General features: G+C 38.1%; 2 protein-coding genes across 3 annotated transcripts in view; both read left to right on the top strand.

The window, feature by feature from the left end:
- LOC131325757 (uncharacterized) overlaps positions 1 to 8,982 on the top strand; it is a 28,802-nt gene extending 19,820 nt beyond the window's left edge. Inside the window, exons 14-23 of the mRNA XM_058358190.1 lie at positions 3,292 to 3,457; positions 3,582 to 3,676; positions 3,988 to 4,153; positions 4,294 to 4,388; positions 4,731 to 4,896; positions 5,042 to 5,139; positions 5,926 to 6,310; positions 6,437 to 6,511; positions 7,605 to 7,787; positions 7,957 to 8,982. Coding sequence (XP_058214173.1) covers positions 3,292 to 3,457; positions 3,582 to 3,676; positions 3,988 to 4,153; positions 4,294 to 4,388; positions 4,731 to 4,896; positions 5,042 to 5,139; positions 5,926 to 6,310; positions 6,437 to 6,511; positions 7,605 to 7,787; positions 7,957 to 8,777 — 2,250 coding nt within the window. The 3' untranslated portion in view covers positions 8,778 to 8,982. The remainder of the gene's footprint in view (positions 1 to 3,291; positions 3,458 to 3,581; positions 3,677 to 3,987; positions 4,154 to 4,293; positions 4,389 to 4,730; positions 4,897 to 5,041; positions 5,140 to 5,925; positions 6,311 to 6,436; positions 6,512 to 7,604; positions 7,788 to 7,956) is intronic.
- A 6,652-nt stretch (positions 8,983 to 15,634) lies between these two features.
- LOC131325768 (calmodulin-binding protein 60 B-like) lies at positions 15,635 to 21,168 on the top strand. Of its 2 annotated transcripts, none has more exons than XM_058358211.1 (7): positions 15,635 to 16,087; positions 17,558 to 17,610; positions 17,927 to 18,402; positions 19,086 to 19,246; positions 19,376 to 19,576; positions 20,149 to 20,320; positions 20,527 to 21,168. In XM_058358211.1, the coding sequence occupies exons 1-7, from the start codon at positions 15,821 to 15,823 to the stop codon at positions 21,039 to 21,041; spliced, it is 1,845 nt and encodes a 614-aa protein (XP_058214194.1). In that variant the 5' UTR covers positions 15,635 to 15,820; the 3' UTR covers positions 21,042 to 21,168. The 2 variants fall into 2 exon arrangements, with proteins under 2 accessions (XP_058214194.1, XP_058214193.1); XM_058358210.1 differs by having other exon boundaries at positions 15,641 to 16,087; positions 20,146 to 20,320.
- Positions 21,169 to 23,839: the final 2,671 nt, after the last annotated feature.

Here is a 23,839-nt window from a genome sequence, read left to right as displayed (position 1 = left end):
TAAAACCATTCCTCGATGACGGCTTTCAAAAGATGTGAAGTCAAGCATGCACACCATGCGCTCCGCTTCAAGATCCTTGCTTTTTACCTGAAAATGATAGGTTGAGCTACACTAGCCCAGTAGAGAATTCTATACTTAAGCTATATGTAAATGCGATGAAACATACAATAAGAGTGAATGATTTCCAATAAATGAGCAAGAGATACAGAGGAATATCATGAAGAACCGACAAACTACAAGTATGGGAATCTATACGTCTTGTAGCTAACCCTAACAATTCATACATAAGTCGGAAGTAGCATTACACATTCAGCAATCTAAATAGCCAACGACAATTTCTCAAACCAATTTAAGATTTCTCAAATGGATGCCACACTTAACTTCCTTATTTCTTACTGTTCATCATCAAGCCTCTTTTCATAAAAACATCCCTTTTTGGTTGCCAAAATAGTTTGGAGAAAACTCTTGACCTTTACGGGTCAAGCTCCGTTGATTCGAGTCTAAATAGCCGGAGGCCGTTGATTCTATGCACGAATACCGGAAACCGTTGATTCGCTCAAGAGTAGCCGGAGGATTTTCATAAAAATCCTTTTTCCAAAACCAAGTTCCTTCATTTTCAAAAAACTTTGATAAATTCAATCATTTATTCCCTTTTTCAACACTAACAATCTCAAGCAAGAAACAACCCAATGACAACATGAACTTCTATAATCGATCATAACTTCCTTCATCATGCGAGACATTCAACTGTATTACCACCACTTAAGTTACAGTGAATTCTCTCCACCTGGGTTTCCGTATTACCACACCTTGCGTTGCGGGCCCTCTAGAGTCCTCGCATTACCGTACCTTGCGTTGCGGGCCCTCTAGAGTCCTCGCATTACGACACCTTGCGTTGCAGGCCCTTTATTTAAATTCTCAATTCAAGCATACAAACACACACTAACCGTCATTCAGTGTACAAGCAGGCAACATTTCCCAAATTCACATTGTAATACAAACTCGTAAACATGTCACCTCATACATTGATAAATACCCTAAGTTCACGTTATTCCTCTAAGTTTATCATAACGTCCTTCGTAACATACCGAAACCACAATTGACTCCTCGACACACCACCTGCTAGGTTCTAAACGAGAATCTTACAGAACGAGTGCCAAAGGAACCTAGGGAGCTCAACAAGACAAAGCATTTGGATACGAATCACAATACTACCCTTCAGATCATTGGACAAACTCATATCTACCTATAACACTCACCACATTACCCCTTATAGTCCAAGGTACTCCTATCAATCTTACAGTACATTCCTTACCCAACGACACTAGTATTATACTCAAATGAGTACCAAGAGACAAGATCTAATGAGTGCCAAGAGACAAGATCGAATAAGTCATTAGGACACAAGTAATCATACTCGAGAGTGACTTAAACATGTTTTAATTATATAGGGAATCATAACACGGAACGATAACAATCTTAGGAATAACCACAGACATTTGCAGACTGACATACCTCTACTCAAATGGTCATAACTTTCTGTGTACTAAGAGATTTAAGGTGATTTTAGCGGCAAATGAAAGCTGACTTCAAGACCTTCGAATCGATATAAAGTTTGCATGAAACCGACATCGGACGAAAAAGTTATGGCTGTTTGAAGTTGGGCTGAAACTCAAAAGACGGGCAGAATTTCCAGAGAGGGGAGGGATCCCCAAGGGCAAAAATCCAGATTAAGTCCAGATTTGAATGAGGGATCGATCCCTCATGCTTGGGGATCGATTCCTATGCGATTTTGGGTGATTTTTTGTAGATTTCGACAGCTTTTCGAAGACATAGAGATTGACGATCTAAACTCGATTAAAGCATGAAATCAACTCATAAACGCATAGAATGAGTAAGAAATCCCTACCTCAAGGTTAGAAGCTTCAAACACGAGATCAACAAACGAGCCCTAGCTTCCAAAGCTCCGAAATCCTCCAAGATCTTCCTCCCGAGCCTCATCCAACGCGATATGATCCCGAGGTTGCGTTCTAGAGATGAAATAGAGATGGATCCTTGAGGTTTTTGGGTGAGAGAATGAGAGAGAGTGAGAGAGCCAGAGAGAGAGAGGGAGAGCCGAGAGAGAGACGTGGGGAGAGAGATATTTTTGGGTTTTTATGATTAAACACACAACACCCCCCCCCCCCCCCCCCCCCCCTTCTTCCCCTTTTATACTTGTTCCAACTCAAACTACACTTACACTCCCTCTAATTTCTATTCCATCATACAAACCCCCAAATCAAATCAGCTCCACAAATTTCAAATTAACCCCAATTTCACACAAACTTAACAAAATTCATATTTTCCTCAATTTTCAATATCAAATAAACCCGTAATATTTTTCAGAAATTACAGGTCTCTACACACATGCACATATACTACAAGTTTTGAAATTTATCTTTATCTCATTAAATGAATTCCAGTCAAAGTTATCTGATTCCTCTAATATACAGAATGTATTTTATGGGTGTTACAGTTTACCTTGTTTTTTCAAACCAATTTTTTGGGTACTAATTAGTAGTCCATATCAATTTGTAACGATGGTTCTAAGTCTGCTATGCTTCTCTGCTAAAATTTTGCTTGCGCTACTAAATTATAGTTTGTACCATTTATACCAATTAACTTCCTGTCTAAGTTCCTACAAATTTAATGAGCTACGGTTCCACATGCCAGATTCCCTCGCATGGAAGTCATTCAAAGTACTAGGCAGTCTTCCTCTTGGGGAATGGTCTAACAGCATTAGACATTTAGCCCGGTGGAGAACACTAACGAACAAGCATTGTGGACGACTAAAGAAATCACAGGATCTGCTACAAAGTCTGCAAAGGGACTGCTCAGGAGGATTGGCTCCTCAGGTTAGTCCTTGCCCTTTCCTATATTACTTCCAGCTAGGTGATAAACAATAATATGATCCATATTGGTGAATTTACCCTTGGTTCAAGTACAGTGTTCGAACCCAGATGCCAATTCGTATATGATAAAATGAATTCAAACTATATATCCAAGTTTGTGTCATATGCAGGGTCAACAATGTTTAGACCATCAATATTTTTGTCGTTTAAATAAGTTTGAAAGAATATATAATCATCTGTTGGATAAACCACTTGAGATGCAGTTTGAAAGGTAGATTAGTTTAAATGTTCTTTTCAGAGAGGAAAGATAAGTTGAAGTTGTCTTTGTATATGAATGAGTACATTGAGTATTTACGGATGGGTATATTGATCAATGGCTTGGACTATCCAAATGCTGCAGTCTGATATTGGCTTACCAGATGGAGGGCACATCCTATCCCTCTCAGAGAAGAAAATTGTGAGAAAGACATCGAAGAGAATGTGCAGATCTATGAGTGTACTTAGTTTACAGTATCACCAACAGCATGTTGGCAGGAGTTGGGAAGATGCTGTGAAGTTCCTTGGCGGTAAGCTTCTACAGTAAACTAAGGCTTGCTCATGTTTATGAACCATCTAATACGTCTAGTTGTCTTTATGGAAGCAGTAAAAAATGGTAGTTTCTTACCTTATGTATTGGTGGTGCTCATGCAGAGAAGCGCATGTGTAGGCAGCTTGCGATTCATCGCGAAACCATAAGAGAGCGCATCCGTAGGCAACTTGGGACCCGTCGGTGGCCGTTTAAACAAGTAACTCACTTGTATTTTCTGTTCTATCTAGTCAATTTGTTTTATAGGTTGTAATCATTAAAGTGTTCTTTCGGAGAGGAAAGATAAGTTGAGGTTATTAGATCCTCAATATTTTTGTTGTTGAAGTATGTTGAAAGAAATATAACCTTTTGTTGGATAAACCGCTAGAGAAATGTAGATTAGCCAAAATGAAGAACTGTTCTTTCGGAGAGGAAGATAAATTGCATTGGTCAATATTTATATGGATGAGTACATTGAGTATTTACGGATGAGTATATTCACGAATGGCTTTGACCATCCCAATACTGCAGTCTTCTATCCGCTTACCAGATGGAGGACAGATCCAGTCTCTTTCAGAGAAGAAAATTGTGAGAAAGACATTAAAGAGGAAGTGCAGAAGTATGAGTGTACTTAGTTTAGAGGATCACAAACAGCATGTTGACAGGAGGTGGGAAGATGCGGCGAAGAGCCATGGCGGTAAGTTTCTACGATTAGCTAAGTCTTGCTCTTGTTTATGAACCATCTAATGCATCTTGCAAAGGACATACTGAAATATTCTCTTTACGGAAGCAGTTCCTAATTGTATTTTCTTACCTTATGTATTGGTGCTCATGCAGCGAAGCGCATCCGTAGGCAGCTTGTCATTCATCGTTTATCCACCGCAAAGCGCATCCATAAGCAACATGGGATCCATTGGTGGCCATTTCAACGAGTAACTCACTTTTATTTACCTTTATATCAAGTCAATTTTTTTCATAGGTCATAATCGTTTATGATAAGAGTAGTAATTTTCTCCCTGGACTTTTTGTGAAATTCTCGGGCATGTGGGTTCCATACATCAGTTATAAATTATAATTCAGCTCCTGTGTCACTTCATTTCTATCAAGCCACACCCTCTGCGTATTTGGTTTTTAAATAAGTTTGAAAGGATATATTGTTAAACAACTAGAGAAATACAGAGTAATGCAAGTTGTCATTCTGTATATGGACGAGTACTTTGACTATTTATAGACGAGTATATTGACCAATGGCTTTGACTATCCCAATACTGCAGTCTTTTATCGGCTTACCAGATGGAGGACACATCCCACCTCTTTCAGAGACGAAAATTCTGAGAAAGACATTAAAGAGGAAGTGCAGAGGTATGAGTGTACTTAGTTTAGTGGATCGCCAACAGCATGTTGACAGGAGATGGGAAGATGCTGTGAAGAACATTGGCGGTTAGCTTCTACATTAAACTAAGTCTTGCTTTTTTAGTCTTTTTTATAAACCATAATGCATCTTGGGAAGGGCATACTAGATTGCTCCCTTGATGGAAGCAACCCAAAATTTAGTTTCTTACCTTATGTATTGGTCTTTATGCAGCGAAGCGTATCTGTAGGCAACTTGTGCTCCATCGTGTGTCCATAGCAAAGCGCATGTGTAGGCAACATGGGATCTATCATCGGTGGCCATTTCAGCAAGTAACTCGCTTGTATTTTCATTTATATCTTTCACATCTGGATTTGAATATACTCAGCTTATGTGAATTAAAAACCTGGAAAAATTTCCTTTATGCGTAATTATTATTACTTTAATGGGGTCTTATGGATGATAGCTAGCTTGTACATGTGTCCAGCTTTCCCTAAAATTGGATGTAGAAGCATTTCTGTGTCTGAGGTCATCGTTCTCAACGTGAATCGGGCCATCTACTCTGCTTGTCTAATTTCTGGGCTTTTTAACGTCTATTTCATCAGTCTTCAACCAATGTGTTTATCATCCGTTTTTTTGAATTTTTATGCAACTTTTCCCGTCAATATTCGTACTTAGACTAAAGTTATGCGATGTAATTCATAAATATTGGTTCCTCCTTTGAACTTTGCGGCACTTCGGAACTTTCAGCACCATATTCTCACCCATTGGGATTTATTTGCCTTTAAATAGCATAGTTTTTCAAATTCTATGACAAAACGTGAATGTAATAGTGGTAACTACTATGGACATGTCATTTTGTCATATATTTTCTTTGATAAGTGAGTTTAACCATTTATGAGGCTAATCACGCATTAAGACAACGTTTTTTTTCTTTTTGCGGTGTCTATTCGGAAAAGGAGGACATAATTTTCCATGAACTGGAAGAAGAAAGGAATGTAATCCATAGAAGTCCGAATTTCTAATATAATGAGTGAACATATCTTTTGTAAAATAGGTGAAGAAATAAGTGCATTCCGGAAAAGCCGGAATTTAATGATTACCTTTGCTTGACTCAGGACTTGGCAACAATGAAGGGATATTCTTTAGGTGACGAAAGACCAGTTGAAGTTATCAGTCTATCTACGCATGCGAAACTTGTTTCGAGGCTTCAACTTATCTATATATCCTGGCTTAGTAGATTTTCACCTTGGCCTTCAGCCTTAGCAGGAGGAGTAGAGGTTGGGGGGCCTATAGCCTTATCATTAAGTGAATCTGCTACTACAAAGAACATAGCACAGCGAGTTGGACAAGATCAAAGTGGCTCTGCTGCATCTGATACTGAGAATGAAAGAACAAGAGAACAAGAAGACCTCGAAGAGATATATACTAGTGTTACTTCAGATGATCTTCGACGACTTTATGGCAGGATGAACCGTAAAGATGCTGCGGCAAGCCTTGGCGGTAATATATTGCTTGCCATGTTTCAATTGCTTTCAACCAAAAGAACTCTGCAAGGAAAGCTCAATTATTTCCTTGTGGAATCAATGTAACAATACGAATTTCTTACGTTGATTCTTGCTCATGCAGTTAGCGTAGCCACATTCAAACGCAAATGCAGGGAGTTCGGGATCCAACGGTGGCCACATGTTAGAAAAAAAAAAGGTAATTCCACCCTCACTTTCTAGTCACCTGTTTGAATAGTTAAAAAGAGAGAAATGGAGAATCAATAATACCCTAATAATCCAATTTTTTAATCCATACAAAAAATAAGTAATGATCAGCACTGTCCTGACAAAAGGTTACGATTTTTATGATTCACAAAATATGAAGACCTTTATTTCCTTCTTTCACCTATCTTTCCATAACAGAGGCGAGGATACTAAGTAAAGAGGATACAATACAAATATCTATTTATCTTGCCTTTTGTCTTCTCCCCCTCTTCCTAGTCACCTGTTTGGATAATTAGAGAGCAATGGAGTGTGATAATACAATCCTTAATCAAAATTTTATCTGTCCAAAAGTTAAAGGTGCAGAAAGGGAATGCGAGTATTGATGTAATGACCCGGATCCTAAAGCACCACGACCAAGACATAACAAAATAGTCACCAACTCAATAAACAACAAACAATGAATGAAACGCCATCACCCACTTCCTTAATATTTACAAATCTTTTTTTATCTGAACCTTACTCTAGTTCCTTCCTCCACGTACCGCCGTTACTCTCCCTCTAAACAAAATTCAGAATTTCACCCAGTCACTCAAGCACCTAATATCAAAATACACGACTTATGCATCCACTCCTAAAATCTCCATCCTACCCACCCAATTTCGACCCTTCCTGGTCATCCCTTAATTTGTTTCCACGTACCTAATAGATTTAACCATTCAATTACCCATATTTCTCATACTAATATGACTGTCATCCTTCAACCGCACAAAGAATTGTACACATGTAAAACTAATTAACTCCACTTTCCTAAGTAATCTCTTTAGCATCTTTCATCCCTATTATTTACTCATATATCCACAAACTTTCCAATTATATATATTAATCTCCATTATTAACTGTTAACCGGAAGAAAAATGAAGTACAAGTCTCACAATTGATTACCAATTTTGTCTCTAAATCTTACTGACAATGGGTATCTGTTTTTATGATCCATATAATTGAACATTCTTTGTTTTTCTTTCTACTATTCATTTCTCTTCTATATTATCTTATTCCTAATTACTTCTTTTCTTTTCTCCAAACAGTCGGGAGACCCCCTGATCAACATGGAGAAAGGAATACATCAACCGCATGCAAGATGCCATTGCATAATGTGCATGCTAGAATGGAGGGGGAACCGGTTGGCCAAAATCAGGAGGCAAATGAGTTTCGACAAGATTTTATGGAACACTCAATTGCTTTGAATACAGAAAATGATTCAATAATAGGTATCGTGAAAACCCCTCCTTTTCATGATTCTTGTCCTGTAATTATCTTATTGACTTAGTGAAAACGCAGGGGGTTCCTCTGAATGGGCATGTCAAGTGAAAGATCAATCTACTACTTTTCATGATTCTTTCCCTGATCATTGTCACAATTCGGATTTTTGTTTTTCAGCTGTGTACAGTGAAACTGAAGCAGCAAGGGGTTCTTCTAAATGGGCGTTTCAACTGGAAGGTGAAACAATGCAGTCCACTACCTATCCATATCGCGATGATCTTGTGTTTTCACAATCTCAGATAGCATCAACAGAGGTGGTAAATGAGAACATGGGGAGTTTGCAAGATAGGAGAGATTTGTTAGCTTCACAAGTAGTAGCTCCACAGAAAGAGCCTCTTTTGGAGGGACATGTCTTTGGGTTTGGTAACTGGACAGTCGGTTCATGTTCTGATCTTGCTTCGAGCCAAACCATGCGTACTTTTTCCCACGCAACGGGAAGTTCAGAAAATCTGGAAAATTGGCTAGCTTCCGTGGAAGAGCATCTTATGGAGGAAAATGTCTATGTATCTTCAAGGTCAGATCCTGCTCCGAGCCAACCCTTGCGTAGTATTCACCACACAATGGCTACAATTCCCCACATGATGCCTCTTCCAACAGAAAGGCAAGATATGAGGTCTGTGAAGCTAAAGGCAACATATGGGGATACAAAAATAAAATTTCAGTTCCCTCTCACATCAGGAATTAATGAATTGAAGGTAGTAATGTCAAAGATACTGGAGCGCGAGCTTGGTAGTTTCAAGGTTGAGTATAAAGATGAGGATGGGGAATGGATTTTAATGGCCCTTGACGAGCATGTAAGGGAATATCTGCAACTTCTCACCTCATTGGGAAATAAAGTAACCGAACTAAAGGTTCAGGATAAGGTTCCCAATACCATGAATTTTTGTGGTAACTGCAGATGTAATAATTGTAGATCATTGAAGCGGAAAAGACCATAAGTATGTTTAGTTGTAGAATAATATTACATGGTTGACAAACATGTTCTTTGTGTAACGGAACATTTCCTGGCCAACTTTCCCTCTGCTAAACTAGAATGTTTTTGGTAATGTTGCATTCAGCAGGCCTCTCTTTGTTTTGGCCTAGGTTTTACCTAACCTTGGTTGATGATATGGAAATCTCATTCTGCTGGGGTTTTTTTTATCATCTTTTAATGTGGGGATTATTTGTGTTCGCCAGCATTGTTAGATCACATGGTGAGGATGATGAGATTATGGGGACAATGGGCCTCTAGGTCCTTTACTTGATGCTCAGAAGTAGTTGTTTCTGCAGTGGTCTGCTTTTTAGAATATCTTCTAGTACGGGTTGCTGCTAGTTTCGAAACCTCATTTCTATGACGACTCTGTAGTTTTTGAATGAAGCTGGACTCTAAGTGAAGCTATTTTTGGAGGATGTTTATCTTTGGCCGGAACTTCATCAGTTTTCAACTAATCGGTTGATTTTTTTTCCCCTTTGGCAAAAGAAATTGTCGATGTTGTAATTCTCATTTGTTTTAAATTTTTGCTTCTTTTTTTTTTTTTTTTGCAAAAAGACGATTGTTTGTTTTGACTATGAATTTCTCACATTCTTCTATCATCGAAACAATATATCTATCTCTTGTTGAAAACTAATAATCTTGTGTCAAAACAACTGCCCTAACAATGTATAATCCCAGCTCAATATCGAAGTCAATTTCCATCAATTTGAAATATATAAAACCTTCTTCAACTGCCTGTGAGCTAGCGCAGGCCACGTAAAATGCAACAACATGGTAAAACGCCTACGTTTTTTTCTCAAATTGTTACCGGAAACACCCTTAACTTTCATTGTTTCGAACATAAGATGAAGCAGTAGCTGCTGTGTGAGGTAGGTCGGTCAAGTTTGATGTAGATGTACTCGCCCTTTTCTCTATGTCATACAGTTTTAAAAATCAAGAGATGATGGCTCTATCCCAAGTCCAAGCGAACAAGTGCTTCCAAATTAGCTGTGGAGTGACAAAATTATGTCCGGGATAATTGCTAAGGACAATCTGAGCATTTTTTTGCACCTTGATTAATATGTTTGAAATGAATTGCACTAAAAACTATGGAAAAATTTAATCTCATCATTAACAAGTTTTCACTGGGGATTTTTTACAATAGACCCTAATGAGGTATCGCACCATATCCCCAAATGGTATCCATATGATCAGGGATACCGTTTATTGTGCAAATGCGTCTCAATTATATATCTATCTAGAGATCAATATGATTTTTGGTACACATAATATGCTCGAACTTTCAGAAAAAAATGAACGATTCATGTCACTAACTTAGACTTTAGAGGCTCACAATTGAGGTCAGTGTTTGCGAATTCCCAGCAAAATAAGGACAATGACAACGTTGACAAGGAGAAACTTATATAGTTTTATGTACTAGGGATACCAAGGGGGTTGGTATCCCCTCCGGTCCATTTCGTACTTTTCGTCATTTTCCGATCACATTTTGATGATTGGCTAACTTCATTTTGTAGAGTTCGGTGAGAACCTTATTCATACAAAAAAATCGTGTTCATCGGACTTTATTTGACACAAGATCGGCACGCATACGTAAAAATTGCCAAAAAACCAAAACTGGGTTTCGATTCAGTGTGTTTTTGGACCCAATTTTGATTTTCTCCAATTTTCACGTGTGCCGATCATGTACCTACTAAAGTTCAATGAACACAATTTCTGGTATGATTAAGGTTCTCACCGAACTCTACAAAATGAACGTAGCCGATCATCAAAATGTAATTAGAAAATGGCCGAAAAATACAAAACGGAAGGGAGGGGATACCGACCCCCTTGGTATCCCGGTATACATAAAAGTTTCTCGCGTCGGTGAAGGTCTGTTAAAAGGAGGTGGGTGTTGAGCATACGGAGAAACGTTCGTTGGGATTCACAGAGAAACGTATGAGGAGTTTGGAAGGGATTCGGAAGATGAGGGAATAACTTCTGACTTGGTGAATTTTGAGAGTTACAAGGACTTTTAAAAGGAGGTAAGTGTTGTTCTAATTTAATTTTTTACTCTAATATTATTTAATTAGATTTTATTTTGATGTCTGAAATATCAGATACACATGATAGTACGTGGGTTTCTGTGCGGGAGAAAATGCTGTTAGAGATTATTATGGGTTGTTGAAGGCCACTCAGACTTGGTCTACTTGATTTACTCCAAAATACTTGATTTTATTGGTGATGTCTTCGTTTCTCCCTGTTTTCTCTCCCGCCCTCATCCGTGTTTTGTTGGTTTTGTTGGTCACTTGTCCGGTGTTGTGCTGATCGGAGATATGCTCCATCTGTTTTGCGCATTTGATTGTGTGAGGTCCTGAACTTTCTGCGTGGTGTTTAGGCTTCCTTTGTGGTTGTTATATCCCCTCTCTTGGGATGGCTTTCCGTTGTATGTATTTTCTTCATTATTGATTATCAATGAAATATCCTATCACTTGACAAAAACAAAAACCCACTAATACTTGGCCTCCTATTTCTTCTCCAATTTATTAGGACTAGTTGGTTGCATGCATTGCCTATAAATCTAATTCCTATTATTCGGATGATTTACACTCAATCAACAGAACTCTTACTCCTCTCATAATTCTTTTACTGGTTTACACCATAAGTACCTAATATTAATTCTCCTTTGATCAGATAGCAATTTCCACTAAAAATCCAATTCGTTTTCATTTATTCTATATATTTGAGATCGAATTTCATTAATTATTTGACTATCGGAAAACTACATGGTTTGTGAGTTCAATTTGTTGCATAGAAGATAACTTGAAGGTCATTGTATCTTGGGAAAAGAGCACCATACAACCCAGTACATGAGGGGGTATATCGTTCTTTGGGAGAGCGCTATCACGTGCCTCGACCACCCCACAGGCTATTCAATTCCTTTATCTATCTATTTATTCTTTGTGAATTTGTTGATGAGTATTTATTTAGAATTATTATTCTACCAGAAAATTCTTATTTCATTTATTTTCTCCAACAGTAGACAAGGCTTGGACGGGGTTTTACAGGTTGTATGAGCCTTCTGGTACTGATAGATCAAGCTTAATCGCTGCTATGTCCTGAATTGGTTTTCATTATCTTGATGACGATGAACGCAAGTGGGCCTCTAGCATTGCCGCTCCAAACAAAGTCCAAACATGGTTTTTAAATGACGAAATTGTTCTTGTATGGAGGTATTGTGGGTGAAATGAGAGCCGAGGCGGCTTTTCCACCGGAATGCTACTATGAGGAATAGGAGAAGCGATTAACGATAAGAAGAGTTGAATCATCTTGGATTTCCTATTTTGCCACAACAGAATCAAGTTTCTTACGCAGCACCTTCCATTGTTGCATTAACAGGACTCTGTTCATTCAACAATGGAAAGCTTTGTGAAAAAACATGATTCTGTCGTTGCGAAACAAGAAATACATGATGATTCTACTCCTCTCGCCGTTAATCTTCATGCTTTCCCTATTCCTCATGGTTAAAGATAGGAATGATTCCGGCGGAAAAGCCAACGAGGCTCTACCTTCGTCCCCAATATCTCCAGCTGAGGACAACTTTCTAATCCAACAACCATGTTTTGACTTGGCTTGAAGTGACAATTCTAGCTGCCCAATTGCATCCATTGTCAGCCGGATCACGGAAAACAACCCTGGACGTTCTACTCCTCCTACCAAGCTATTGATTCATGTTATTTTGATCTTACGAGATTGTCCTCCTCCTTAATTTGAGCTGGAAGATTTTCTGTTATCCACAATGAATCCCTCCTTGATTGCTAGCTACTCAAGATTGTTATTGGTGTTGCAATGCTTCCCGGTCTCAAGACGGTTAGCTATTTGTGTTTCCTCGACCACTGTTTTTCTTTCTATTTATACATAGTGCAAATCGTCTATGCGTAATTAGTAATAGCGAATTTCATAATGATGGATTAATTAGATCATTATACCATTTTGAAACTTGATTTAGTTGGGTGTTCTCAACATGAAGTCACCCTTTTTAATTAATGACTCATTATTGCTAGTGGTCCAATTTTTGCAGCTCCAGTTAGTTCATCATGTTAATAGTTGTGGACGTGGGCTAAAGGGTGTAGTTATTGAAATTAATGCGCTAATCATCATGTTAATAGTTGCGGACGTGGGCTAAAGGGTGTAGTAATTGATATTAATAAATTAAAATCTAGAAGTGGTTGAGCTTTATGATTTTGTTTTTGTTTTAATCTAATCCCATTGCCGTTGTGTTATTTCTGCTGCAGTTGATGGTCTCACATTTGTTGAATTTCGTTGGTGGCCGGCCTGTTGTCGAGCTGTGGTGATCGGCAGATCATCGTACTTGGTGATCACATTGTTTGTTCACTTCAGATAATTTTTACGTACATACTTGGGTATGCTGCTGGGGACTCCCTCTGGGGACATGGCACTTCCCAATTAGTTTACCCTTCAATTTAGTTGCTATTAATTTGCTTATAGTGCCAAAATAATCCAGATAAAGATTTTCCGGCCAAAGTTTGCAGCAATACACAGAAGATCGATAATGTTCTAGTGAAAAATGTGACTTCGATAACTTCTGAGATGATCTGATTACCTGTGGAGTAGATCCAAGCTTCTATTTGCGAGAAAGTGAGGACAAGAATGATCTACGTTGGAGATGGGAGAGGTGATTTTTACTCAAGTCTGAAGCTTGGAGAGGGAGACCATATCGATCGTGGCAAGAAGTGATTTTCCTTTATGGAAGAGGGATTTGTGACAACCGTCTGCTTGAAGGCAAATTATGTCCGTGAGTGGAGCAACGCTGAGGAGCTTGAGAGGATCCTAATCCAGCTTATTGACACAGACTCCATTTGAATGCGACTCAGAAACTTCATTAGACGTCGTCATAGCAATTAAGGCTCCGTGCATCTATATTTTGATGTAAAAAGTTATGATCATTCATATTTTGATAGATCTCACTTAATTTTACTATATGAAAGTTTTTAAAATCATAAAAAGCATTATAAATTTCGAATGGTGTGAATAGTGATTTTGAAATTTTTTTTTGGGATGGAGGGAATATAAATTATTATTATATTATTTTTGTATAAGCAAAAAAGCTAGGATAAGGTTTTTTTTTTTTTTTTTTTCTTTCTGAAATCTCTTGATGAACAAAGGAACATGTTTGGCTCGTGGTTGAAAATGTCTGTAAAATCTACAAGGGGCAGAACAAAGATTCATCTGACAGGTCTAGCTTGTTAAGAATTAACATAGCATACCAACGAGTTTGAGTAGAGTAAAATTGGACTTTGCACCGTATTCATAATAAGCAATTAAAAGTCTAAGGTTTGGATTAAAAAGTTAAGAGTATTTTTTTTTTTGTCTTTATTCAATTTTTTATTGCATTTTTCAGTTTTACATCTATATTATAAAACAGAGCAGTTTTTATGTACACATACAAACAAGAGTACCTCTCCAGCCGTCAGATCAAATTTTCAATAGGTTATAGCCATTCAATCAACTTCTTTAATAAAATTTATCCTCTCCCTCCCTCCCTCTTTCCTTACTTCTTTGGCAATGTTGTCATTTCTAGGGACAAACATTTTTTTTTCTTTATTTAACAATGAGCCTTTTGTTATCAAAACATTTTCTTTTCCCTATTGTCAATCTTTAACTCTATTATTGGGATGTTGTGCATTGTCCACTCATCTGTTAGAAAACTCTATTTAATTTCTTTCTTCCATCAACTGAGGTAACAATAGAAAAATATTATAAAAACTTTACTCAAACAAAAGAATAAACTTAATTTTTTTTTGGTAACAAGTTGTTTCACCTATTTGTTGGACGCATGATTGAAAGTAGTAGTGCTTGATAATTTGTCTCAGTTATAGGCCTGTAGCATTCTTTTGATTTGGAGGGGGAAAAAACTCAAGTTGTGACATTCCGTTGCAAGAATTATTTTCAATGTAAAAAAAAAACAGCATTCATTAACTTACTGGAAGTGGAGTTTTAAAACTATTCATTTTTTTTTTTTGGATTAGTTGTTGGTTGAACTATATTAGATACATGTGTGATATAAGTATTGGTTGATCGTGATAGCTGTTAACAAATAGTTGTGCATAAGTTAATTACAAATTTCATTTGGGTATGCGCTCTTACTTTTTCAACGAGTGTGGTATTATTTGTTGTGAAACTATTCTTAGAAGAAATTAGTTCAATTTATACCAGTTGTCTATTTGAAGAGAATTTTAAAAAATAAATTATAAAATTTTTCATTTGGGTTTTTTGAAGATTACTAGAAGGGAAGGATAATTTTTTTTAAGTTGTAATAAAAAAGTATTGTGTCGTGTCTTTTTTTTTTTATCAACATATTGTGTCGTGCCTTTAGGCACGGGTAATCACTAGTCAACTTATATAACTTATTGATTCGTCTCGACGAGAAGAACCAAAAAAGTATATTATTTTTATCAAATTCATAATTTTTATGAAAAAGACAAAAAAAAAAAATCAAAAAGGCAGTTTTTAAATTTTTTTTAAAAAATTATAAGTTTCGATCAATTTTTTTCTTTTTCAATTTGTATCGTCATCAATTTGTCCCAAAACTAACAAATGTTTAAAAAAAAAAAAAATCTCTCAACATTTTAATCCAAAAACTCACGATATCGAGAGATTATTTCATGCCCCCGAAGCATAGTCACGTGGTGCCCCCAAGGCTTTCTGCACCACACATTTCAGTGTGGGCCACTGAAATATATGGTGCAGAAAGCCACGGGGCACCACGTGGCTATGCCCTTGGGGCATAGTTTAATTTTTTCACGATGTCTTCCTGATTGGAACGGATGACGTGTGATGACGCTGACGGCTGAACCCTTTTCTCTGGAATAGAAAGGGTTCGAGGCAATTCCCACAAAGGGATCCGCAAAAAGGGTCTTTGAAAGAATGAGGCGAATTAGACCAGATCAAGATTAGCCGTCCGGTGGGTGTCCAACTACCGTAGGGAAGAACGTTTACCTTCCTACATCCATGATCCACATTCGTAACCTAGAGTTCGACGCCGTCGGCCGCCGTTCCACCACCAATCTGAAAACCAATGAAACACTTCCGAATTCGGACGACTTCACGGCCTCCTCTAGGAAACGCGAGAAGGTAGACTCTGGATTGAGCTTTGACCTGAGGTCGATGAAGAAAAGATTTAAGGACGAAGCGGCGCCCGATATCCTAAAGTCCCCGATAACCGAAAGCGTATCGAAGACGAACCGCGACTTGCTGGGGATTTTCGACACAGCGGAGGTACGCGGCGCCAAGCCCAAGCTTAATTCTCCCGTCGAAATTTTTTTTTGCTCATTCTTTGTGTCTTGACTTCTGTGATTTACGCGGCAGTTCATATTTAGGTTCCGTGTATTTTCCCCTGTTCATGTGTCATTTCAGTTTTTTTGTTAGGATCCTAATATCTCACGTCGGCTAAGTATGGGCTTGGCCATGTGCATATAAGCTATTGGGCGCCCGCCTCTTGTAAGCCGGTTTTCGTGGGTAAGTTCCATCAAGGGTTTGTATCATTGGTATCAGAGCCAACCATTGCAATTCGACCCCAGAGGGGGCGACCTATAAGCTGGATTAAAATACTTAAAAGTAATGAATACTGGTTGGTGGATGGAGCTGCCAAAAAAAGAAGAGAGGGCTACCATCGGGTCAGTGTGGATAGAGTGGGCCGCCGTGGACATCGGTTGTAGAGCGTGGTGGTATGTTATGATCCTAATGTCCCACATCGGTTAAGCATAGGCTTGGCCATGTGCATAGAAGCTATTGGGCACCCTCCTCTTGTAAGCCGGTTTTCGGGGGAGTTCTACCCAAAGGTTTGTATCATTTTTTTCTATAAATAGAGTAGAAGTTGAGCGATTTTAGGTTACCTGGTTTTAGATTGCGGGAGTTTTCAAGTTTCTATAAATAGAGTAATCATAGTGGAAGTTGGGTTTCCTTGTGTTTAGCTTTGGGGAGTCATTGGAAGTTAAGATTTTGACTTGTTATAATTATTGGGACTGAAATGACCTTTTGGTGATAAGGAGGTCGATGTCTGGTTGGAAACACCGAATAGTTCGAAGTCAGGAGTCCAAACGCCGAATTCCGTTTGCAACGTGAGTGGATTTCTATACCAGTGTCCTTTTTTATGTGTCTTATTAGTTGTTCTGTTGGTTTTGGTTTTGATGCGGGACTGTGGATCCTGTTTGGTTTGGATTTTGAGGGAGGTTTTAAAGTATAATGAGTGGAGAGAGAGAGATAGAAAATTTATTGGAGACCGTGCGCAGGGAGTTTGAGTACCCCGAAGAACAAGCCTTGTGCAGTATCGTTCGCGATGCAAGGAGAGAACTTTGGCGCGTGAATTGGCGATACATTGGGAACCTGTGCTGCGAATTGTCATAGGTTTGATCTCCCTCTTGTTGGCATCTACCTCTATTTAACTTTAGTACCTTGAAGAGACGTTTCTTCGGTTTACTGGATACTATTAGTTTGAATGAACTAGTGCACTTCAACAAGTGTTCAATGTTTGGTGGCAAAATTTTCTTCATTATACACATGGCAAGTATCAAACCTAGTTTGAAAGATGAAAATCATAACTACTTAGATGCTACTTAAGTCCTCTTTTAGTTATGTTGGTTGAATCTGTTCTCAGATTTGTGATTGGAATGACTGGCATCATTACTATCAATGGACTTATGTTATGAGATCCCTATGCTCATTATCCCTGTATTCTTTGTTTGATAGGTGCAGGAGGAAGTGGAGCACGCAATTGTATCCTCGTTTCACTCCTCTTCAACGTAAGCTTTTTGTGTATAGTGTTCACACTTTTCAGGGGACATCAGTGCCTCAGGCATTTGGTTATTTATTTATTTATTGTTCTATTAGTAAAGGAGTTATGGCAAGTGCGATTTTGATTTTTGTGGTTTTCTGGCTGGATTACGATGTTGCCCAAGTCAATCAAGATCTTCTGTCCTGGTTTAAGTTTCTTCTTAGCTATGGTCCAGTTTTATTTTGATACTTGTTTCCGTAAGTTTCATCTTAGCTATGGTCCAGTTTTCTTTTGATACTTGTTTCTGTTTCTCTATATTCTAAAATATCATTTTAACTTTTCAGGACATCATTAGCAACGGTTTGGCAATTGCATTTTGTCAATAAGTTGCCGTCTACCCTTTTCACAAGCAGCAGGATAGAATCTGCGGATGGCAATTCCGTTAAGATAGTTATCCTTAATTCTGTTTCCAAGGAGGTTATGTCATCCGGCCCTCTTTCTTCACTTAAAATTGAAATTGTAGTGCTTAACGGTGATTTTAGGCCTGATTATCAAGAGGTGGATTGGACTGAGAAGGAGTTCAATGCAAATATTGTGTGTGAAAGAGAGGGCAAAAGGCCATTGGTGACTGGGGAGTTGGTAATTACATTGAGAGACGGGGTTGGTTATGTTGGTGATGCCAGCTTTACTGATAATTCGAGCTGGATAAGAAGTCGAAAGTTTAGGTTAGGAGCAAGACCTGTTCAAAGCAAGTTGCCTGAAGTAAGAATTAGAGAAGCGAGAAGTGAAGCCTTCATAGTGAAAGATCATCGCGGAGAGTGTAAGTCCATTCATACGGCTTTTCCTCTCTATTTTCTTGAATAGCTAGAAAAAGGTTCATTTGGATAATCTACAGTTCAATGTTGGAACAATTAAGAAAAGACATTGATGAATTTGCTAACATACAATCATTCTGTGTAGTAGCAACTAGCAATGTTTTGACAAAAATTAGGACTTCCTATGGACCTTTGATTATATTTATCTAATGAGTTCCCTAAAGCGTCTTCATACTTCTGCATTCTTATGTTGCTTTGAGGCTTGATAATATCAGCTTTTGATTTCTTCTATAACTACAAGTTAGCTGGAGTATCTCATTTTTCTACCATTAAACTTTTATTACGGATACTAAAGGATATTCAATTCTTGTTACTTGAGTTTATGATGGAACTCCTACTGTCTACGTTATAAAGTGCTTGGGGAAAATCCTGATTGTATAACCACTTAATCCAAATAGTTTCAAGCTCTTTTCGCATATGGAAAAGATCGCTCTGGTAACTTTGTACTTTTGTTGTCCCCTCATCCTCTATCGACCCTATCCTACCAAAGCTCTATTTTTGTTATGAATTAATCAACTATGAAATTGCAACTATAGTATTTGCGATAAAAATTTCATGACTAAGAGATGTGGATAGCCAGTAGCCATGGTTATAATTTCATGACTAAGAGATGATTTTGCTCATTCAGCATATAAGAAGCATCATCCTCCAAACTTGAATGATGAAGTATGGCGGTTAGAGAAGATATCAAAAGGTGGAACATACCATAAAGCGTTACTTGGCAAAGGAATTACCACAGTCCAGGAATTCCTGCAGTCGTATTCTGTTGACCCTTCTTCACTACGCCGTGTAAGAGAATAAATTTCTGTATTTTAATTTTTTTCCCCTCAGCTACTTCAAATCCGTAAATTTATTAAATTTTTTTTGGTAAAATGGTTGTTAGGGATTCCACTTCACCCCCTACTGTGGAAACTGTAGGTACTTGGTGGGATGTCAAATAAGATATGGGAGACGATCACAGAACATGCTACTGCTTGTGTTTTAGACGATAACTTGTACATCTACTACAAGGATGGAGAAAGGATTGGGCTTGTGTTCAATTCCATCTTCAGAGTTGTAGGAGCAACCTTTGATGGCCAGAGTTACCAGTCTCTGAATATGCTCAATGAATTTCAGATGGTGCGTCTTCCTAGCCTGATATCTATTTGAATAAGAACTGAATTCCAGTTTCTCCGAAATCCACTCTTAATGGATCTCTGCTTTAAATGTTACTTTTGTTCTGGTTGCTTGATATTATGCATGCGTATGTAAAGCATACCTAAAAATGCTACCTTCATCAAAATTTCACATTCAACATCAGCAGGAAGAGTGATGAGGTTTCTTGCTAATTTACTGCTCGGTTTTCCATTTCCATTTCCATCTTAGATTTGTTTGAATAAGTTTTTGCCAACTTTAAATTCTACATCTCTCAAAATTGCATCGGATGACTCCTATTCTTGCATTCGCAATACCAAAAACTTTCAGGACCCATATTTGGGGAGTTGCATGTTGGGAAATGAAACTCTCGCAACATGCAATGTACGAGGCAGCATACTGTATTACTGTTTGTTTCGTTTTCCATGTCTACGATATTCTTCCATCACTTTTACATGAGGGATGCTGCTCTTTGATGACTTTTTGGCCAAGTTCTTACTGCACTAGGGTCTTGAGTTGCATTCTTATTAAGATCAACTTCCTTGTTACTTTAGCAGGGTTTGGTGGAAAATTTGAAGAGGCATGCTTACACAAATTTGCACGAGTTGGTTCGGCTTGATGCTCCACCAGCGATTGGACCTGCAATGCTACCATCAAGCCTACTAGCTGAACCCTATAGCAGATCAAGATCTCAGCTGCAGGATGTTAACTTAACAGTGGTGCATCCAGGTATGAAATAATCGTTTTATTTTCCCTTTTTCTGTTTTTGTTTTTTGGTCTTTGCTGGCGTTGGATATGTTAATAGGTAGTTTACTGCTGCGAAGTCCATTCTTGGGTGAACAGTGGAAATTCGCTTTCATTTCCCTAACAAATGTTGTTTGATGCCTATGGTAATTATCTTGATATGGATTTCACGTTTTCATCTGTTTTCGAAGAAAGCGAAGAAGCAAGGAGCCAACAGACCAACCAATCAACACTGTCCGCCCCTCGTTTGGAGGGGCATGGCTGTGGATCTAGCTATGGGATAGAAGTGCCTTCATGTTGTGACCCAGCTTCGACCCAACCCATGTCTATTATTTCCCACCCGATGCCTACAATGCCCCACATAATGCCTCCTCTCGCACCAAGCCAAGATACAAGTTCCGTGACTGTGAAGGCAACGTATGAGGATGACATAATAAAATTCCAGCTCCCTCTCACATCTGGAATTACTGAACTGAAGAAAGAAGTGGAAATGAGACTAGAGTTAGAGCTCGATAGTTTCAACTTGAAGTATAAGGATGAGGATGGGGACTGGATTTTGTTACCATGCGACAAGGACTTGAGGAACTATCTACAACTTTTCAGCTCATTGGTAAATCCAATAATCAAACTGTTGGTTGTTGATAAGATTGCCAAACGCACTAACTTGTGTAAAAGCCGTAGAGGATCATTGAAGGGGAAACAGTAATAGAGTTGGTTTAAGAAATGAGATATTGTAGTACTGGGTTGTCATCAGTTACATGTGTTCCCCCAGCAAAACATTTGCTTGCCAGATTTTCTTTGCATACCCGCTGAATCAGAACATTTCCACTTCATTTGTGTTTTTTTTTCCCTTTTGGTGGGCGGGGTTAGGGATTCTGTTTGGTTTCGAAGGCTTTTTTGGTTTGTTTGCGGTCGTATTTTTCTTCGAGCTATGCAAGGAAAACAATTTTAAAAGACAATTTCATATACAATTGTGTTGTAAGCTATTCAATGCCCGGAGGTCTTGAAATTGATACTGCTCCCTACTGAAAAGCAAAGTTTGAAAAGTGAGATAATATTTTTAAAAATTAACTGTAGCATATTCGAAATAATAAATTCATCAGTATTTTAATAACTAGTATTTGAAGAGTCGATTAACTTCTAGAGTTGGTGCCGTTTTCTCCAGCAAGAATTCTTATCCAGCTCCACTATATGAGTACCGATGGGAGGGTATAGAATATATAACGCTTTCATGTGCGGAGTGGAGCTTACCTCACATCTTACATAAATGATTGGAGACATTCATTTTTTTGAAAAATATTATTTAATTTAATGTGTGAAAAATCAATTCAATCAGCTATTGATAATTGTTTGGTAAGTTCTTGATTAATTGTAATGCCCTCGATTTTTAACATAACTATAAATGATTTCCAAAATAAAATCCTCACAATAATTCGATACCCCAAGTAACTAACATTTCCATTTTCATAATTATACTTTCACGTCTACTAGTTTTCAAAAGATTACATCATTGGCTCGATTGCCCAAATATTTCACAAACGTAGGGTATCAAGAGAGTTAAGTGTTTACAATATTCCAAAGTCCAAGAAATGTAGTTAAAGTTACAAGCACAGCTCCCAAAAGGATTTTACAAAGATAGTTGGGTAATTCCTCCGGTTAACTCTCAAAGTATTTCTTTTTCACATCTAAGCACCCTGTGCATGCAAGCTGTTATCCTGAGCTCATACCTGAAAATGATGATAGTTTGAGCTACACTAGCCCAGTAGAAAAATCTCAACTCAATCTACATATGAATGGGGTGATGAGTGTGTTGGCAGTGAATCATGCTAAATGGGGGAGAATTATGTAACAAGAAGTGAATCAACAACCATTTCAAACCATTAGAGTACTAATCAACAGGCCAGTATAGATTTAGGAGCCACGCGCACTAGCACCATTGACAACAATTGAAGCATTCTCTCACACACCTATAATATTTTCATCCCTTTGCGACTCTGTATTTCCACCCCTTGCGTTACAATTCAGTCATTCCTATGTTGGGCTTCTGTATTTTCACCCCTTACGTTACAGCAAACCCCACACTTATACTTCCTAACAACAACCACAAATCATCATGGTTGACACCGAAACCTTTTATTTAGTCCACTCATCCCATCCTTAACTAACACATCAAAAACAACCCATGGATCATAGCAACCAAGAGGAAATATGCAACTTTCAAAGAAATACATGATCCTTAAACCCTTAGGTTTTACATTAACATTACATGAAATCATCACATAACATGTAAAGAAAGAGAGAAATCCCTACCGGAATGAGTTTCAAGCAAAACCCTTGGTGTACCGCGCGAAGATCCATCAAGAACAAGCTTTCCCGAAGCAACACCTCAAGATCTATAACCTAAGTTACCCAAAAACGTGATCAATGAGTGAATCTAAGCTTGGGTTTGAGAAGAGAGAGAAAAGAAAGCCAAAAACCATAGATCTTACCTCCAAGAGTGAGAAACTCGAAACCCGGTTGATACCTGAAAGATTAACACATAGATCTTGAAATTTTGAGGTAGATTTGCGTGGAAATCCAAGGATTTGAGTGAGATTTGAAGAGAGATGTGTGGAGGGGTGTTTTAGGGCTTGTTTCGTGGGTTTGGAAGTGCAAAAGAGTAAAGAGGTCTTATTTATAGAAGTCCAGATCGCATGCTAAAAATTTAGAATTTTCTCAACGGGTTTTGGTACTGGGCGATTTGCAGTACCGGTACTGGCACCCCAAAATTTCAGCGTTGCACAGCCTCTGGTCAATGGGTACTGGTATTGGGAAAAATGTAGTACCGGTACCATCTGGTAAATCTCAAAATTTTACCAACGTTCATCGAATCGAACTCCCGGTCGCTACCAACATCTCCAAATATCATTTCAACACCAAAACTCATAGCTTAACTATCTACCGAATGTCCCACAAATGACGACACGTTCATCCGTACAACTATGTTAATGAAAATACACATCAAATACGATACTCTACATTAACCATTAATTAGAGAAAAATGAAAATAATACATGGGTTATTACATTAATCGTCCAATTTTTGCTTAAAATTTCAAAGCCAATATTGAATTCAAAATGTTTGCATTGATCAAGCGTTTAACGATATTCCATTGGATTGATTTTTTACACATTTAGTTAAAATTTACCCTCTGTCCATATTGAATCAGTTCATTTTTTGTACCACCCATTGGTATGCATAAAATTATTTAAAAAACTGCAAACGCACCGCCTATTATATGCCCACACATACAACAACCTCCCTCGGCTTCGATCCAAATCTTAGGAGGGCTTTATCTATTGAGATCTCGAAGTTTGTGGTGGTTTGGTGCGTCCTTTGGCGAATAAGCCGCCAGATGTGAGGCAGCGCCTCTAGCAACATCTCCAGCGACTGGAGGTTTATTTTTCTATTTTTATTTTCTGTTTTTTCTTGTTTATTTCCTTTAATGGAGATCTTTGTTCCATG

This window comes from Rhododendron vialii, chromosome 5a (genome assembly GCF_030253575.1).
Source record: "Rhododendron vialii isolate Sample 1 chromosome 5a, ASM3025357v1".
NCBI classification, from domain to species: Eukaryota; Viridiplantae; Streptophyta; class Magnoliopsida; order Ericales; family Ericaceae; genus Rhododendron; species Rhododendron vialii.
Note: the sequence above shows the minus strand (reverse complement) of the source record. Positions and strands in the feature narration are given on the sequence as shown.

Excerpts from the sequence above, each read along its gene's own strand:
- LOC131325768 (XM_058358210.1), top strand. The coding sequence starts at position 15,821 with ATGATCCACATTCGTAACCTAGAGTTCGACGCCGTCGGCCGCCGTTCC. Across the intron at positions 17,611-17,926 it reads TCGTTTCACTCCTCTTCAAC|GACATCATTAGCAACGGTTT; the intron begins GTAAGCTTTTTG and ends TTAACTTTTCAG. Across the intron at positions 19,247-19,375 it reads ACCCTTCTTCACTACGCCGT|GTACTTGGTGGGATGTCAAA; the intron begins GTAAGAGAATAA and ends TGGAAACTGTAG.